This window comes from Frieseomelitta varia, unplaced genomic scaffold (assembly GCF_011392965.1).
Source record: "Frieseomelitta varia isolate USP_RPSP 00005682 unplaced genomic scaffold, Fvar_1.2 scaffold_34, whole genome shotgun sequence".
In the NCBI taxonomy this organism is placed as follows: domain Eukaryota; kingdom Metazoa; phylum Arthropoda; class Insecta; order Hymenoptera; family Apidae; genus Frieseomelitta; species Frieseomelitta varia.
In genome coordinates, this window is record NW_025110079.1 from 732,900 (window position 1) to 751,881 (window position 18,982).

Below are 18,982 nucleotides of genomic sequence, written 5' to 3' on the forward strand. Positions count from 1 at the left end.
ATTTAAAAAACACCGATGAATTTCGGCTGGATCGAATGAACGGTTGGAAGCGAGACGCTGGAACCGAGAGAATCTTCGCTAAGTAAAGATCTTCGTGGCGAAGTCCGAGAAATACTCGTGGCGGCAAGCTGTTAGATAGATAGCAAGCACTGAAATAGCTTCACCACATGGCGGGGGTCTCTTTAATGCTGGTTAGATTCGTGTGTATGCGTTTTTACGTACACGCGGCTCACGGGATCAACATTGTCGATGTTCTTCGGGCCAGAGGCAGACCCTCTCCGCGAGCGAACGTAGTCGCCGACTCCGGAAGTACGCCTTTCACGAAAATCGCTTTCTCGCGCCTCTCGCCATTGATCCATCGATTCGGAGAAACTCGCCAATCGATCGGGATGAAGAAAGAAACGTAGAAGAAAGGACAGTGACATCGTCATCAACAAGCGACGTCGAGAAACAACGCACGGACGTTGTAAGATAAATACTCGGCAATGGTCGAATTAATTCCGAGACCTACCAACAAGTAATCAAGTGTAAAACAAGAGTAGTGGAGAAGAGGAGTAAGGGACAATAAATATGAAGCGATGATCTTCTAATTCACCTGCACGAGGCCACGTATCTTCTTCTTCTTCTTCTTCTTCTTCTAGGTACGTGTCGCAGTACCGAACGAGACGAACTTACACGATCGAGCGAGTTTCAACTGGGTGAAATAATTATTCGCTCGTTCGTTTCGGGTTCCGACGAAACTCGTTAGTCTCTGGTCTGTTAAATCAGCTAAATGGGAACTCTCGTCGCCAACAACTATGACGTAATGTGACGCGGCGTATTTCACGAAAACGCGAGAAAAGTGAGATCCCCGAGCTTGATTGACCCGAGAACTTGACAGTTGTGTTCTACCTGTGTCTGGAGAAAAAGAAGTGTCATACTCTTTTGTTGACACTTAATGTCAACAGTGCTTCGATGCCCGACGTAAAATTAATCACGAGGAACAACTGGCCGCCGAGAATGTAGCGGGACGTGTCGAATTCGTATTTTTAAACGAAATAGTCAGCGCAGCGTTGCCAGCGGTGCGTCGAAAGTTTCTGCGGGTTTGAAAAAAAAGAAGAGAGAATAGTGACGTCGTGAAGCGCGCGTTCGACAGGGAAGATGCACCGATGAGAATGAACGATATCGTCGTCTCGGGAAAATGTCATCGTCGCACGGACGTTCGTCGAACACGTTGGAGAAGGTGATAATCGGAATCGAGAGACGACGGTAAATCATCGAGCATGGCCGCTTGTCACCCAACGCCGGCGATTCGACATTTGCAGCCGCAGGAATCGTCCCAGCAGCTTGGCCTTGGAGCTATGAACGCTATCGGCAGCCAAGGTCAGAAGCCGCCGCTCCACCAACCACACTATTCGCCCCATTTGCTCAATTGGGTCTACCTGGCCATCACCGATCAGAATTCTCCTCAGACACGAGATCAGGTTTTACCAGGATTTCTCTTTGTCTCTCTTCTCTCTCTGTTCGCCCCTGTATATCTCTCTTTTTGACAAAACACTTGCTTTTGGTAAAAAAACAAAAAAAAAAACAAAAAAAAAAGAATGAACGTGAGACGCTGTTAGTCGCGAAAAATATTTGAAACGAATACAAAGTAGAGAATTGTTTAACCACAACTTAACAAATCGTTCCCCCTTTTCAAGTGTGTTACACCAAAGTAGCTTTTAATCACCAAATAGCTTGGAAACTAAGAAACTAACAAAATTTATTATCGACTTATTGACATAATTGCGATTTAAAACGACGTTCAACCTCTTGCGCTGGAATGACGTGCCACGCACGTCGAGGATTACTTGTCCTAAAATTGCAATATTTTCTCAATTTTAAGTATATTTAAGTGAAACAAAATGGGCAAAACGAATAATAAATTCGTTACTTCTCGGATAATTTCTATCCAGTGATATCGTACCGACGAGTTCAAAGAGAAAGCGACGAAATTATTGTATACGGCGTTGGTCGCTCGTTATGGTCCGCAATCGGTTGCCAGCGCAAGTGGTTAACAGCACCACCTTTATTCATTGAAAAACTTCGTGCGTGAAGATCACGAAGTGCACGAAGTTTTGTAAAAATCAGCTCGTCCAATAACGTGTCCCAACGACCGACTGTGACTTCAGAGCAAACTCTTCCCGACGATATGGAGCGGCTTTTCAACGGGGACATCGCAAACTCACAGCCACCGTGGCGCGCTAGATCCCTGTTGCGCGATCGGGGGCAGCAACTTTGCGGATAATATCGGCGAGCTTGCGAATCGTTTCAGAGAATTGGGACTGCTAGATAGAAAACCAGCTAAGAGGCCTCCGCCTAGTTACCTCTGTCACCTATGCTTCAAGAAAGGCCACTACATCAAAGATTGTCCACAGGTATGTTGCCCGTGCGTATATATATATATATATTCTCGATTGGAGAACATGATCTTCGGTAATGATCAGGTGAATGCAGCTTCACATTGGCTTTGCACAAATGTGTGTATTATTTTTGGACAGAACAACAACAGCGTCGTGAAATACTTCACGAAACGTGTCATCCAATATTTCGAGTCTCTCGCGAAGAGAGACTAGTTTCAATTTCTCTGTTAGCGTTCGCTAACGACAATCATTCTATTCTACTAAATCTATAGAAATAAATGTCTATTCCAGGCACGTCCGAAAGGAGAGGGTTTGACGCCGTATCAAGGGAAGAAACGATGCTTCGGAGAGTACAAGTGTCCCAAATGCAAGCGCAAGTGGATGTCCGGGAACAGCTGGGCTAATATGGGTCAAGAATGCATCAAATGTCACATAAACGTCTATCCTCACAAACAGGTGAGAGTGTGCACAGTTTTACTGTACACACAGTTTTGCTATTCAATCGAGAAAAACAACTCGAGTCAACGTCCATTAAACCTTCGATCGCGGACAATTTTCGTGTTTCTTGAAAATGAACGAAAATTTACAACGCCGCGTTTCATCCGCGAGGGATCAACGGCCAACTCTATCGTAATGTTGCACTATTCGTTTAAATTTCATCAAGTTATAAAGAAAGTAGTCGTTAACAGTTTAAAGAGTGATTTTGTGAACGAAAGAGTGCACGCAAGAGACAATTTATTTGGACAAGAATAATTTGTATGAAGTGTGTTTCACGATTCGTAAACGATCGCCAAGGGAAAACTTGCTTCGAAGCCAACATAACGCGAAATGCGTTTCCCTCTCTCTCTCTCCAATATAATCCGAATAAGTTAACTCTTAGCAACGCACAACGTCGAAATATAATCGTGTACTGGTAATATACGCGTTACTAGAGCATGCTCTTTGCCAGTTCGTCGAGCGTTGCGTTCGTATTTCCACAGCGATGCATCAACACAATTATGTTACATAATCTCGTTACGTTTCCCATGTTTTCAGAGACCGTTGGAGAAGCCGGACGGATTGGACGTGTCTGACCAGAGTAAGGTTCATCCGCAACATCTTTGCCAGAAGTGTAAAACCCTCGGCTACTACTGCCGAAAGGATCAGTAGCAAAATGCGAAAGTCACATGCGAAGGTGGCACAAAGCGAAAGATAAAAATTTTTATTTCTCTCACGGTCTTGAACCAAAGATTCCCCGTTCCTCGAGAAACTTTCATGCGATTGATCTTCGAACACCTCTTCATCGAACATTTTATACAGATCATGCGTGCAGCAAGTGGAAACGATACGAGCTTCGCGTAGAACGTAGGACAACAAACGCTTGCACAGTAGTACCAGATAGATGTAAATTTTCACACATGACTTTACAGCCGCGCTATATCGTTTTCCTTCTCTACGATCAAACATCAATTATATCTGTGATAATACAACAATGATAAAAGAAGAGTTTACAATGACTCTTATTAATATTCAGGCACCACGCGGGAGAGGAGATTATCGCTCGATGTGAAACAAATATTAAATAATATATTTAGAAAGAAACAAACAATGATATTATAAACAAATATATTACGAAGCAATAATTTCTGGATCGCCGTGATGTTCAAGAATTGATAAGAATCACTGTGTATATATATATATATATGTATATATATATATACAGCATCGCATTAATAAACAATACCGTAAACGAGAAAGCGTTAGAATATTTTTGATCTTGTGTTTTTCTATACAATCATATACAACAAACAGACATACGTACGTGGAAAAAAAAAGGTAAATATCTAAAAATAAGTCGCGTACCTAGGTTTCTTGTGCAGAATAAAAAGACAAGGTATCACGCTACGCGACGTCCACGAACAGAGGACCGCGGTCACGTATATTCTAGGACGATTGTGTCTCTAACTAATTATAGCTGCTTTACGTTCAGAGATGTACGACAAATTATCCTCATACTTGCGTCATCAACGCGTACGATCAAGTGAAATAGTCTATTGACACACGTGTGGTACGCGAATGTTAATTATTAACATACGAAAAACATGAAAAAAACAAAAGAAGGAATCAGATTTCAAACTGATTCGTGCCTGAATCCGTCTTTGAAACAAGTGCAACGTCTGCCAACGTCTTGGAGTCTTCCACGTCACTGCGGATCTCCGCGTTCAAGTCTCCACTGTCTCACTTCAATTTCAATTTCAGTCTCTCCTTTTTTTGGCGGGCAACCAGGTTGACGATAAGGGCCTCATCTGTTTCGTTCGTCATATACAAATTCTAAGCATACTTGTGTTACACGAGCCGCAAGTGCAACTAACCGATGGATCGATGGCGATCAGCAGGTTAAGCAGGCAGCGGCCCTAGGGATGGGTGACCGTTTTTTATGCTCAGCCTAATAGAGGCCCATCCCACTCCAAGAGTTCTTGCCAGAAATCCCCCCCACTGATAAGTCTTGGCTGGTGAACGTTTCTTTTCTTCATCATTTTTACCCTTGCCTTACCGACACGGTCCCAAAACCCGTCATAGGCGTCCTGGCATAATTATATAGAAGCAACAGAGAGACACAAGTATCCGTAAATTTGCCAAATAAGAAACATGGATACACGCATATTCCAGAAATTCAAGCAGCACCGCTGCTTCGAATGTTATTCAACGCATTTCTCAATTTACAACATTGTCTAGTTAAATCAAAGCGTTGTTGGAATAACAATTTTTTTAAATTAATCTTGCAACTGTGTCTCAGTTACAAAGCTTACAGGGGAGATATTTTTATATATTATAATTGAGATATAACGAGTATGTACAAATTGATCAAAAATGATCGAACCACGGGAATCACAGGCCGTGTCACTACTGCATGACACGCGAAATTGGTTCGCCTCTTTTGAGCCTAGGCATCTCAAATTTTACATATTCGTATGTACATGCATAAAATGTAAAGAAAGGAAAAATGAAAATGTAACTCGTGGAAGATGAATTCTCTTGCCAGCTGCACGTATCTACACGTACACGATAGGCTGAAAATCATAAAAATCAATCGAGTTGTAGTTTTAGTTTTCATTAATAATTGATTTTCACCCGTAACTTGAAACAATATAATGAAACTTTTATAATAATGAACGCATATCTGTTTTATGAAAAATAATGGTAGCTTGGTCTACATCCCTGTGATTCTCAGCCTTCCATGTATCCACAAGTATATTAAATAATTTATAATTACTATCATACAGATGCAAGAATTACCGATTTACCATCATTTGTTCACCTAGGAACAATTCCTAATAATTTGATCAACGATATCGTAATTCGCGTCGTATTCCGGGATATATTGACACGTAGCGGTACACCGGTAAAAAGAACGAAACGTTCGTAAAGACGCGCGACTATTTTGTCGATATGACAATAAAAATAAAATTCCACGAAATACGATACCGTGCCACACATATTATTATTCATGTATATATACGTATAATGTATATAATGTTTATGTATATGTATATATTAATAATAATATCAAATGCGTTGTTATATATTATTATTAATATATCGTAATATGAAAGGTCCATCTACTGTGACGTGTAGTGATCTCTTTCTCGCTAAAATTTCACCCGAACGTTTCTCTTCTGGAAAAGCAATCGTACAATATACATGATAAATGTACAGTGGTCAAGGATTAGTTACGGCGAATAGCCGATCCGCTGCCGGGTCTTCACTGAAATATGCCGCAGAATTGAACATGGTCGTTGCTGTCGAGTCTACACTCTGAAAAGAAAACACACGATTTATAGTTTAACTTGTTCAAGTCAACATGTTCGTTCGTCAAATTAATCTCTTACCTGAGATGCATCTGTGCGGAGAGAGGAATTCAACGTTCCAGCATGTTCCGTTTCTTGATTATATGACAAATGCTGTTCGGATTGCGAACGTAGTAAAGCATGCTGATATTGAATTGGCTGTTGCCTCCGTTCTTCGTATTCGTTCTTTACACACGCTAATACAATCTTTTCTGATTCGTTGCTTCCACTAATGATCGATTTTGACAAGCGATCGGAATGTTCCTCGTTCGATGATGGTTTGGATATCGTCGACGTCGATATTGTTGATGTTTCTTCGGACTCGGCGGCCATTAATGAGGATCGATTACCTACAACATAAGAAATGTCAGATTTTTAGGTGATTACAACTTTTCTCAATATCGTTATAACTATAATGTAAATTATAATATTCTCAATTAAATCACTTAATGATGCATACCCTCGGCTGATACGTCAAGCTTCGGTTGAGGTGGTGCTATGGATCCGGGGAAACATGGTTGCTGTTGCTCGATCAAACTGATCACTTGCGACTTTTGTTGCATCTGAGGCGATTCTGGTGAAACTGGTACGACCGGGATAATCGGCTCTGGGAACAACTCTGCCTTTAAATTAGGTAAAAATGCATCGATCGTTCTCCAAGTCGGGACCCACAAATTCGACGTCGGAGCCAGCACGTTAGCGGAAGACATGACCAGCAACATGTTTTTCAACGATTCCGGTATAGCTTCGAAGAGAAGCTCGCTATTATCAGCGTGCATGTAAGCACGGAGTAAACTTAACACGGTTAGCCAAAGTGGCAAAAATCCAGGGAGGGTCAACAAAGGATTCAAATGGTGAAGAAACACTTTAGACAGTAACATGGCTGCTCTCACCCTTGTCTCCTCTACACCAATAGGATCGTTCGACGCTATTGGTCCAAGTAACTGAGCCAGCAGTGGGAACAGAACCTGTTCCAAACACTGAGACCACTCTACTGCCGACAACTGAGCTAAATCGTGAGCGAGCAAAGTGCTTTGAAGATAGGTGATGGCTGCGGTGCGTACCTGTCTACGAGCGTCGCAGCACAACCTCGCGATTCCTTGCAACAAAGGCCTCCATACGTGCAGCCACAGCGAAACATTTTCCGTGCCGTTCCCTTCTTCGGCCCACCATCGAAATACTTGAGCAATTCTTGTATGAAGCGTATGCATCAAATCTAACAATTGTATAGGACTCTGTTGATACGTAGCAACGGTAGCTGCAGCACCGGGTTCGTCCGTTTGACTGAGCACTTTGTTCCTTTTTCCTGAACACTGAAGCACCGCTTCGGCGAACGTTCTCACGCAACGTATACATAACTCGAAGTTAAACGGAGTTACGTGTGCCACGTCTCTGACTAGAAACGTCAAGCTTTCACAGCATTTGACAAACGCAGCAGGATCGTGAGGTTGTAGATCTCGGTCCAAGACTATCGTGTCGGCAGCAACGGGCAACGGGGCTTCGGTGCCTGTTGGAGACACGAGTACCCATTCGGGTACAGGACTAATCGGTCTAGGATCCAACATCGATGCTCTAGAATTCGTTGCCTCGTCCAATACAGTATTTGACTGTTTTGGCAATAACGCCCCGGCACCTGCACACTCTAGCAAACTAAATACCACTTTCCAATCTTCCGTGCTGTGAATGTTAGCAGCACCGGTTTTAAGCAACTCGAACAAACCGTAGGCAATTTGCCTGGCGAGTGGCGTGGTCGTAGCTGAAGGCAGATGAGTCAAGGGCAACAAAGGTGGCAACACGGTGCACGCGCATTCCTCTCCCCGTAACAGCCTAATCGCTAATCTCAACATTCCAACGGCTACCCGTTCCAAAAGGTATGGATGATTCTCACGCGCGGCTGTTGTTAATAACCCATCTAGATGGCCTTGAACTACTGGCCAAATGCATGCTACTCTGTCACGATTCTGAATAGTTACCTCCAGCAACAATTCCAGCAAAAATACCGATACATCCTCGTCGTGAGAGTTTGGCAACACCAAAGCACCGACAAGAGACCGAAGCGATTCGACCTGCAAGAATTTGCTTTCTTCGATGATTTGTTTGAGGTAACAATTCCCAATAAATTCTATAGCTCTTTTTCTCGCAGTCGTTTCCGCTGGATGAGACATGCGCGAGGTATCCAAAGCTATGTAAGAATATAAACTGGATAATATTCCCTGATCCACCGGAGCTGGCTTCGGTGTAATTGGTTCCCGAAGTAACGATATTTTTCCAGATGGATCGATAAAATCTTCCCCTTCGGTCAAACTCTTCGGCAATAATCTCGCTTTGTATAACGATTGCAAACAATCGATGATATTTTTCCAGGAAGCTCTTATTGCATCCCCGTGTATGTGAGTAATTTTGAACAATGTGCGTGCAGCAAACTGACATTTGTTACTTCCACCAAGTTGTAAAACTACTTGGTCGGGCTCACCACCAGTCGCTAGGCCCGTAAACTTGCATAAACTTACTATGAGAGTGTCCAAGTCACTGGTCATTCCATAGTGAGCACTGATGGAAGCGCAACTATAGCAGCACAAAGAAAAAACAAACAATATTTAAATTTGATCCTAATTTAAATTCGATCCTAATTTAAATTCGATTCAATCGAAATATGTTACCAACCGGTGAAAAGCTTCAGCGACACGACGTTGCAATGAACTATCAGGCGCTTTGTCGTACGCCCTGCAAAGTGCACTTATAATAGGAGCCCATGCCTCCTCAGCTAACTCTTTATCTACAAATTCACCAGAATTTCCAACTTTTAAGTAGAAACTTTCAGGACCAACCCCTCTACGTAACAGAACTTTCCACAAATAATTATCTTTGACCAAACCAGTTTGTTCAGCAGGCATCACAATTTCTTCGCCCCTAACAAAAAAAAAAAAAAAAAAAAAAAAAAAGAAATGTATAATGCACAATCTGCCGTACAAATAATTTATAAATACTAAACACCATGACAATTATTATTGGAAAACGAAAAGGAAAATAATTTTACTTTATAGACGCATATATCTCGTCGAGCATTCCCTGGTCGAAATCAGCACCGCCGTTCACCTTTTTCAAATTTCTTTTGAACTCATCAACAGTCATAGGATTATTTTGTCTCTTTACATTATAATTATGTTGATCAACATTCAACATAATTACAGCATACGCTAAAGTAAATGCGGCATCTGCTGATGCAAACGGTCTTCCATTACTATCCTGAGGATTAAACGAAAATTTTTTTTTATATATCTTTTATACTCATTAATTTATATACATAACATGGGAAAATTAGACTTACATGCCAATGTTCTGCAAATTTTTCAAGTAACAAGGAAATAAGCGGAGCTTCACCAGGAAGTCTGAAAGATTCTAAATAAAGACGTAAAGCTTGATCAATTCGCATATCCTTCAAGTCAAAACTGTGAACGAAACAATTCAAAACACTTTTATTTTCTTTTTTACTAATGTATTCCCCAATAGCTTTTTTATCAAGCCCGGGATTCTCCTTCAAAAATTTGGCTACTTTCTCTGGATCAGGATTGCCTGGACTTCCACCCAGAAGACCATGTTCGGTAAGTTTAGCGATTCCCTCTCGCGGATTTTCATTAAATTTTTCTGTACCATGTACCAACCACTATACGGAAGAAATGTATACCTTTGAATCTTCTCTTAACAGTAAGCAAAATAAAACGAGAAGCAAAAGAAGTAAAGAAGGTTTATTTAAAAATTTAATCAGTTAAGTACGAACCCTCTTATTTGCCTTTATAGCGAGCAGGTCCTCTCGTGTTGGAAGATTTGCCGATGCACTATGTCGAGATGGTTTACACAATTCTTTGTAACCCTTGCATCTGATTTCCATACCAGAAATCAATGTGAATATGGCATCCAAGGAAACAAATTGCATGTATTGCATATTACCCATCAGCGCTGAAGCATTCTAATAACAAAGTACATTCAGTAGATTCAGTAAATTCATACATTCAGTGGAGTTTTTAACAAAAAAGACATTTGACACACATTTGTTTATCATACTAAAATAAGTGTATTACACACCTTTGACAAAAGTTTCATTAATTCTTCATATAAATTAGTAGAATATAATCCACAATCGTAGTTTAAGTACAATTCTGCTGGTAAACCTGGTATTCTCCATAATTGTACAATGGCCTCTAAAATTAAGGAAAGTTAAATTCCCATTAATTAATTCCATGTAAGTCTACACTTCCAGAAACTGTAACTAATAGTATCATAGAGTATCCGTACCGAGAGCTAATTCACGTTGTTCATATGATATCCTATTTGAATCTGAACTTACTATTTCCATCAATTTGTTTATATGATGCTCCATTTGAAATTTCAAATGTTCCCTTTGCGATTCAAATAACAAGAACGATACTTGCAGATCTATTGCAAGAATCGACAAACGGTCTGTGCCAAGAAGCTGATAAATACAATTATAATTATTACACGTTCCTATTTTCAAATAAATTTAACAAAAATAAAGACAAATGATTATTGTATCATCATTACCAAAATAAGATTTCTACAAAGATCATCTTTCACAAGCACCAATAATGACGGAAAGTTGGAAAGATAGTCGGCAGCAATTTCTAAGGCTACTTGTAGCAAACTGAGTCCGAGATGTGTCATAACTTCATTATTTTGTTTATCAAGAGGACTGCACAAAGATACAAGAAATCTAAATAATTCACGGACACACAGAGCACCATACGGCGCTAATTGCTGATGTGGCATAAAACGAACTCCTTGTGCATTTATATATTCTTCAACTTGTTCAGATTCTTTAGCTTTAGATACTTTGTATGCATTACTTTTATTTTCATCTACCGATAAATCCTCTACACTTCCTACCGGAGATTTTATTAATTCTGTATTCTTTTCGTCGTCAATTGATTTTTTCAGGTTTTCTACAAATTCAGGAAAATAATAATTAAAATGGCCATTATCACTTATATAAATTAATATAAATACCTCGATTTCCTTCCTTTACTAAATTTATTTTCTTCGTTTGATTGTGTTCCTCTACTTGAATATTTTCTATACCTTTCTCCTCTTTCTGTGAAACTTGCTCTTTTTCATTCGCAACGTTTGTTTTGTCCTCTATTTCGTTACTACTTTCTTTAGACTCTTTCGTATCCTTTAAATCTTCTTTATCCCTTTTTATATCTGATTCATTTTCCTGTTTGGTGGTTTCATTCATATTATTTAAATCTTTTTTATTATGATCCTTGTTTTCATTCTTTTCTTCTTCTGTTTTCTCAGCACTACCTTGATCCAAAGAACCTTGCATATCAACGATATTTCCCATTGATGTAACCGGTGTTACCAAACCAGCTGATCTGACTCTATCAGTTGGACTTGGAATGTCAATATGTTGACTTTCAACATCTGTTACATTATCTATATTCTGCCTTGCCTTTTGCTTAAAATGACTTTTATTTCTTCTATTTTTACTACGATTACTTTCCATACTGTTTGTTCTCATTTTCTAAAAATATGCACACATTAACGTAACATTAAAATATTATATTTTGTTGAGTTTTAGTAACTTACTTTCATATTTAATAAAACTCTAGTATCATCCACAAAATGGGGTAGTCGAGTAAAAAGATGTTGCACCATGTCTCTCAAACAATGTTCAGCTGTTCTTCTTAATAGTTCTATAATCAAACAAACATTGTTAAAATCACGAAGAAATTTGAATATAATAAAAATTCTTACCACTGAGACGTGTTTCAAAACATATTCTGAAACAACTAAGCATAATTTCACAAATGCTCTCATTGGAAAGATAATCCCCAGCTGGTGATAACATTAGAGCTCTCAAGACCTGAAGTATTCTCATTAAAACAACCCCATCCCCAGATGCATCAGTTCCAACAAATCTTGCATGTGTTACAGCATCGGCGATAGCTTCTACACATTGTGCTATTGCAGGATGATCAGAATCTACAAAAATGTCAATATAATACATGTTCTTGAAAATACCTCTAGTGGATAAAATGAGTGTATACCTATAAGACCATATGATATCATTTTATTAACAGCAGACAAGGCAAGACTTGTAACAGGACCGGTTGTTTCTTCTGATCTTATAATTTCTAGAAATGGTGCTAAAAATACACCTGGCTCTAAATAAGACAAATCTTTTGCCTCATTTAGTACGTCTTTCAGACTAAATAATCCTTTTATAAGAGCATCCTGATCATCATCCTTGAAAATGACAACGAAATATGCAGATTAGACAAATATTAGTCAAATATTTAAAAAAAATTTCAATTGAAAATAATCATATCATAATTGCATTAACAATTCGATCCGATGTATTATTATTCTACTATTTACTACAACCTGTTTGACAACCGATGACAATCAAAATATATCCACGTGACAATCATACGTATACATGTAAATATTACTGATAATTCAATTAATAGATGTAAGATCACAACTGTAGAAAACAGAACATATGTTTTCTCATAAAAAGAGTGAAGACAAGAATCATTCTAACCTGATGAGAGTGAGATGACCATCGGGCACCTCGTCTCATAGCCGTTACCAGGAGGCAGAGCTCACCCTCGACAACGTGTAAACCACCTCCTGGATAGGCCATTTTCACGATCCTGCCCATCTTTTTTTACAACACTTGTCCTTTACACTTACACCATCTTTACCCCGAAGAAACCTTAGAAAATACTCAATAATCTGTAACGTCAAGTGTCAAGGGAACACTTTCAACACAATAGTCGCTGAGTTGTCAATTTAAAGAGGCGTTCAAAACTACATCATGACAATGTGCCATCTAGCGTGGAAATTGAAAACCTTCTCTATCAATACTTAGGGCCACATTAACATAAATTATTTAAATGTCCCTTAGACATACAAAATTCTGTTCTTGTTGATTCTTACGGAACCTTAATTTTCAAATACAGTATTTTAATTCTACAATTTTCCAGAAATTAATTGCACGTTTTCGTTTGGAGAATTTTGTTGAAGGGTTTTTTTTATTAATGTTAATCAAATTTCAGTGGAAAAGGATCAAAAAGAAAAAGAAAGAGACTTTTCAGAAAGAGACTCATGTTTCGCGATAAAACGTAAATTCTAAAAATATTTTCAATTCCTCATAGCTTAAGTTTCAAGGAAAGCTTAAGTTTTTCATGAAAACAGTATAGTAGTAAAAACATATATAAAGAAACATATATCTATACTTCATTACAACTTATGTATAGCAAGTTCGAACACTGTGTAACATTCTAAACAATAATTGTAAGTATTTTCATCTACTAAAAGAATAATAATAATTTATACATATGTGTACGCCCATCCACAGGCATAATTTATATATCAAATCTCTTTGTCGATTAAAAGAAAAATGCAATGCATGTTAATTTTTAAAAAATATTGCAGCATGTCAAATTTATAGTAATTTCATTTTTACACAAAATAATGTAGTGTTAAGAAGTGTAATACTAATATTACATACTAAATATTATGGAATTCGTATTTAAATACTCGATTTCTTTTGATATCGAAATCGATTCTTTCACGACAGTATTTTGTTTAACAGCATAAAAAAGAGAACTTCGCATTAAAGAGAGAGAGAATCATTCCTCCTGTAACCGCTATATATGTATTTCGTTTCCACCTAAAATTTTTAAATCAACATGTATAAAATTTCGTTAGGTTTTATCAGTGACATGTTGAGTATAATTTTTAGAAAGAACTTGGTTTACACAGATGGCGAGAAAAATGCTGAGACAGGTAGCATTTGACAATTATTTTTTTAATCTTATAAAAATGTAGTAAAACAATATCTAAATTTAATTCATTTACAATATTCAATTCAGATAGAAGTTATAACACGAGAATTTGTTACGTTATTACAACAATGATTTTACCAATTTAACATGATGGATTTATCAATTTCCAGCGCAGAAGAGGTCGTCATGCCTGCAACGAAAGATGAAGTTGATCAACTTATTGCATCTCATACCATTGTGATATTTTCTAAGACGAGTTGCCCATATTGCAGAATGGCTAAGCAGGTATCAACCAAATAATTTTCCTATTTTCATTTCAATATCACTTGACATGACTTTTATTTCAGATCTTTGACAAATTGCAAAAGAAATACAAGTCTATCGAATTAAATGAAAGGGATGACGGAGATGAAATCCAATCTATATTAGGTGAAATGACTGGAGCTAGAACAGTACCTAGAGTATTTGTAAACGGAGTATGCTTGGGAGGTGGAACAGACGTGAAGAAATTATACGAGAAAGGAGAATTACAAAAAATGTTTTAACATGTTACTTTTGTACTACTTAACTTGTTAGAATTATTTGTTGTTTCTTTTGTCTAAATTAATAAAGATTATTATTTGCACGACAAAGAATATATATAATTGTCCTTATATTTCCATAATAAAACTAATTGCGAATAATTATTGTTAAGCAAGTTAAAAATAAATGCTTGCTAATTTCTTATTTGAGTAAAAGATCATTCACGATTTCCATTCAAATAAACGTGCATTTTCGTACGTACGTATATATTGCATGACGAGAGTACAATGTAATGTGAGAACTATTTCTTCGTTTGTCACCTCCGCGATTGAATATACATTTATATGAGTCAATTTACCTAAAAATATCCGGTCAAACCGGTATAATAGTGTGTCAGTAAGTGCAGCAAAATTATAAAAAATGGATTTTTCCCAGTATCGAAAGGCTCTAGTGTACATTCTGACTTTTCTCGCTTATGCATGGTCAGGTTACGGTGCTGGTTTACTATCGAATTTAAAGGACGCAGTATTAGCAGCAGAAACGGTATTTCAAGATTTCTTTGAGAATGCAGTTACTGTAGCTAGAAAAATTAAAGACATACATGAAGTGTTCGACGCAGCAGTGGAAGAAAACTGTATCTTTCAATGTCCAGGAGGTATATGTAATCTAATCATATAACCTAATCATTATATTCTTATTCTACTTTTAAACTTATTTTTCCTTTTTACTTTTATTGTACTCTATTAAGTTTCTAATTCTATACTATCATAGACTATCTTAAGATGCGGTATTAACCGATAAAAATATGTAAGACGATGATAATGTACACGTCATGATGTATTGTAGTATCATCTATATACATCTATATATAACTCTATCTATACTTTTATCTTTTCTAATATATTATATAATTTGTAACGATTGTAAATAATTTTAGCAAATTGGTGTTGAGAAATATTTAAGATCGTATGTTTTTTAAAAAAAATTTAACTATATCAGAAACTGTAATGACACGTTGTTAAATCTAATTGGTTGTCGCTTAATAAGACGAAATAAAAATAATACGAAGTTTGTGACGATTTCAGGAGTCACTCCGAAACCGGATTGGAATCATAAACCCCAAAGTAATGGCTGTGGTTCTTTAGGAATTGAAGTAAGTAATTCTACAAAAAAAAAAATTGCACTTTCATGTGCAAAATATAAAAATTTTAATTGACTTAACAATTTTTAGATAAACCAAGAGTATCTGCCACTCACGGAAATGACGAAATGTTGCGACGCGCATGACATTTGTTACGATACTTGTAACTCAGATAAAGAGAAATGCGATTTGGAATTTAAAAGATGCCTATACAAATATTGCGATGGATATCAATCGACTGCGATAATAAATACGTGTAAAGCTGCTGCAAAAATGCTTTTCACTGGTACGACTGCTTTAGGATGCAAGAGTTACATGGATGCGCAAAAAAATGCCTGCTACTGTGGAGACAAGTGGAATAAAAACAAAAAAGCAAAGAAAGCTGCTCAAGCTGGTGGAGAATTATAGAAATAATTTTATAGATCATTTGTCATTTGTAAAATACCAATTACCTTTATACCTCGTTTGTGAATCTCTAATAAATCAAAATGCTATTTTCTACTTACTGTTGTATTGTAGAAAATGTCGTTTTATCGAAAATGGTGTTGCTATTGTAAAACAGGTACTTTCCATATGTTCAATGAAACAGGGAAATATAAGTTTGTCTTCTAATCATTGTTCAATTTCTCTCTTTTCCTTCTCTAGTCTCTGTTCTTCGTATTTTCAGTTAATGTCCCTTACAGTATCCATTCGAAAAGTTCATTCGTGAATTTAAATATTTATCCTCACTTGCTTGTTTTTGTTTCTGCATTGAAACAAAGGAAATACGCTTCCCATTGGCGGTATCACTTCAACTTCAGTTTTTAAGAAAAGTTTTTGTAAAAAAAAATTGTCAAGTAATGCGGGGTACGACAAGAATTTTTGTTGAACAGTCGTGATAGTGTTTCCGAGGAGGATGGGAAACAGCGGATCCGCACAGAAGAGGAAAGAACGGAATCGAGAAAGTGACGACAGGTAAGATAATTTCTATTTTACCCTGTTCTCATTGATCTAATTAACGACGCACAAAAGTAATACATAAGAATGTACTTTGTATGTTTTGCTTTTGGGTAGCGTAGATGATCGATCTGGAAGGAATAAAAGAGTTGCGAATGGTTCCGACCTGCGAAACGGTAGAAAAGAAATCGTAAAATGTCGTGCGACAAATCCTTTCATCATCTTCTTCCTACGGTTACGGAGTAAAAAGCCAAGGGAACCTGTAACCGTGATTGCACGAGCAGCTGGAAAATTATGGACCCGAATGAGCTCGGAACAAAGAAAGAAATATATAGACTTGGCAAACGCTGAAAAGAGAAGACGAGAAGAACAGAAAAGGAAGCGAAAGTTAAGGTAATCTTAATCTTATCCGATCGACTTATTAATCGACAATTTGATAAATTTGATATATTTTTGTTCAGAAGAAGAAGACGAAGATAAAACGTATATACGTCAATCTTAAAAAATGATAAGATAAAAATTGTGGACGAAATTAGAAAAGTGCGAAGTCCGTCTTGCCATGCGTGCATCAGGTACACGCTTTCTACACAAGTTTCTTACAAGTCTTTTATTCGTACAAAATATCATCGTGAAGCCTTTATTTTTGATTCATTTTTATTTGTTAGTAGTTTTTTTTAACTCTATGTACAATAAATATTGATGTATTTTTACACTATCAATGATCTTCTTTATCGTTCAAGAATTATGCTAAAAACTAGGCAAATCCCCTTGCCCTTCGCTCTTATAGTCTCGTCTGAAAAAATTAAATTCGTAATATACTATAAATATATTATTTATTCGCGACCATTCCCCGAAGCGTCGTGGACAAGAGGGAAATTACAATTGAACGTACACGAACGAGCACCATTTTACATTTCCCATGAAGAGGTCGAAATAATCAACATCTCTTCACCTCTTATAATTCGATACAAAAAATAATTTCAGCATAATTTTAGTGACGCTCCGCGGAAGAGCATTTTTACGCATGTATCATTCTTTTCGAAACTATGTATGTGCCCTCTCGTTCAATTAATAGAAAATAAAAATATTACATACAATAGAGAATAAAGAATGAATATACGTATGTGTGTATGCGCGCACGCCTGCGCGTGTATTTCTTTCATTCTGCATCTGTGCACATAATTAAAGAGCATAGGGACCGAGTAAAATGTTATTTATATCGATGTGGGATGAAAGTGACGATGGCGATGATAGAATAGCAATTGTAATGATAACAATAATAATATTAATAATAATAATAATAATAATATAATAATAATAATAATGATAATAATAATGATGATGATGATAATGATGACAATGACCATGACAATCATGACACTACCATGACCATGACGGCGACCAATGGCAATAGTGATAACTATAATCAATAGTAATCATAACAGCAATAGTAATAAGAAACGTGAAAACGACGAAGACAATTGACGACGGCAAGAATGATATCTTACGAATGATCATTAATGAGAAAACGCTATGTTCACATTGAGAGATGACAAACGAACCATTACTGATCAATGATAATGAACGAGTTGGCGATCATAATAATTAATTTTCAATAGTACAATTATAATTACTAATAGTAGTACAATTATTTTTTTTATGATACAATAAAGTACAGCGTGCCTCGAAGAGAAAGTAAATAACAACGTTCAACAATCGATAATATCAAACAGAATATTCTTTGCAAATATTATGTGTAGTACATATATATACACACATATATTTATATATGTATAATATATATATATATACACTATTATACAGAAAACGTAACACCGTTGTAATTTCGGATGGGAATGCCCTACTAAAAATAGGTATCCGTTTTGTCGATCGTGGACCGAGCCATAAAACTGTATATACACAACATGCACGCTTGCCTATATCAAATGCGCGCGCGTGTACACATATATGTATATCCACCGATCGACAGATCACATTCAATGGTAATTAGTTAATCGCTTTTTAAATGCACAAATTACGAACCCAAGTCTCGTAGTTTACTATTCGATACTATGATTATAATTCGTACACATATGCCCTTATCTCTGCCTCGCGCGCGCGCATTCGCATATTCACACTCGGGATTCATTCATTTATGCATTCCAACAAGTTAAGAATCCGTTTAATACGAGCTCTTTGATTCTTGCGATGCAACCGCTTCCATCAATCCTTTAGTTTCCGTGGATCATGGAGATTTACAATCTAGAAGAACATTCACACACGTGACCACGTGTTATCAAGCAACAACGGAGGAAGAAGTGTATTAAAAAATTGAAACATAAATTAAAAAAAAAAAAAAAAAAA

At 37.1% G+C, this 18,982-nt stretch overlaps 5 protein-coding genes across 6 annotated transcripts; 4 read left to right on the forward strand and 1 right to left on the reverse strand.

Annotated features, from left to right (window-relative positions):
* Nucleotides 1-49: 49 nt before the first annotated feature.
* On the forward strand, nucleotides 50-4,461 carry LOC122530375 (zinc finger CCHC domain-containing protein 24-like). Its single transcript, XM_043657257.1, has 4 exons — nucleotides 50-1,463; nucleotides 2,151-2,396; nucleotides 2,673-2,837; nucleotides 3,417-4,461. Exons 1-4 carry the CDS (start codon nucleotides 1,263-1,265, stop codon nucleotides 3,528-3,530), a joined length of 726 nt encoding a protein of 241 aa, XP_043513192.1. The 5' UTR covers nucleotides 50-1,262; the 3' UTR covers nucleotides 3,531-4,461.
* On the reverse strand, nucleotides 3,928-13,036 carry LOC122530374 (Golgi-specific brefeldin A-resistance guanine nucleotide exchange factor 1). The gene is made up of 15 exons (XM_043657256.1): nucleotides 12,771-13,036; nucleotides 12,274-12,472; nucleotides 11,981-12,208; nucleotides 11,813-11,919; nucleotides 11,231-11,747; nucleotides 10,769-11,166; nucleotides 10,502-10,679; nucleotides 10,292-10,407; nucleotides 9,987-10,175; nucleotides 9,537-9,872; nucleotides 9,246-9,454; nucleotides 8,873-9,118; nucleotides 6,669-8,773; nucleotides 6,251-6,558; nucleotides 3,928-6,176 (listed from the first exon to the last, which is right to left on the reverse strand). The coding sequence occupies exons 1-15, from the start codon at nucleotides 12,888-12,890 to the stop codon at nucleotides 6,081-6,083; spliced, it is 5,352 nt and encodes a 1,783-aa protein (XP_043513191.1). The 5' UTR covers nucleotides 12,891-13,036; the 3' UTR covers nucleotides 3,928-6,080.
* A 337-nt stretch (nucleotides 13,037-13,373) lies between these two features.
* Nucleotides 13,374-14,645, forward strand: LOC122530378 (glutaredoxin-C4-like). Of its 2 annotated transcripts, XM_043657262.1 has the most exons (3): nucleotides 13,374-13,525; nucleotides 14,190-14,304; nucleotides 14,367-14,645. In XM_043657262.1, exons 2-3 carry the CDS (start codon nucleotides 14,206-14,208, stop codon nucleotides 14,562-14,564), a joined length of 297 nt encoding a protein of 98 aa, XP_043513197.1. In that variant the 5' UTR covers nucleotides 13,374-13,525; nucleotides 14,190-14,205; the 3' UTR covers nucleotides 14,565-14,645. The 2 variants fall into 2 exon arrangements, with proteins under 2 accessions (XP_043513197.1, XP_043513196.1); XM_043657261.1 differs by lacking the exon at nucleotides 13,374-13,525 and having other exon boundaries at nucleotides 14,155-14,304.
* A 173-nt stretch (nucleotides 14,646-14,818) lies between these two features.
* LOC122530376 (group XIIA secretory phospholipase A2) lies at nucleotides 14,819-16,294 on the forward strand. Its single transcript, XM_043657259.1, has 3 exons — nucleotides 14,819-15,196; nucleotides 15,627-15,694; nucleotides 15,773-16,294. Exons 1-3 carry the CDS (start codon nucleotides 14,962-14,964, stop codon nucleotides 16,088-16,090), a joined length of 621 nt encoding a protein of 206 aa, XP_043513194.1. The 5' UTR covers nucleotides 14,819-14,961; the 3' UTR covers nucleotides 16,091-16,294.
* Nucleotides 16,295-16,421: 127 nt separating this feature from the next.
* On the forward strand, nucleotides 16,422-17,333 carry LOC122530377 (protamine-like). Its single transcript, XM_043657260.1, has 3 exons — nucleotides 16,422-16,636; nucleotides 16,736-17,011; nucleotides 17,080-17,333. Exons 1-3 carry the CDS (start codon nucleotides 16,578-16,580, stop codon nucleotides 17,096-17,098), a joined length of 354 nt encoding a protein of 117 aa, XP_043513195.1. The 5' UTR covers nucleotides 16,422-16,577; the 3' UTR covers nucleotides 17,099-17,333.
* The last annotated feature ends 1,649 nt before the right edge of the window (nucleotides 17,334-18,982 follow it).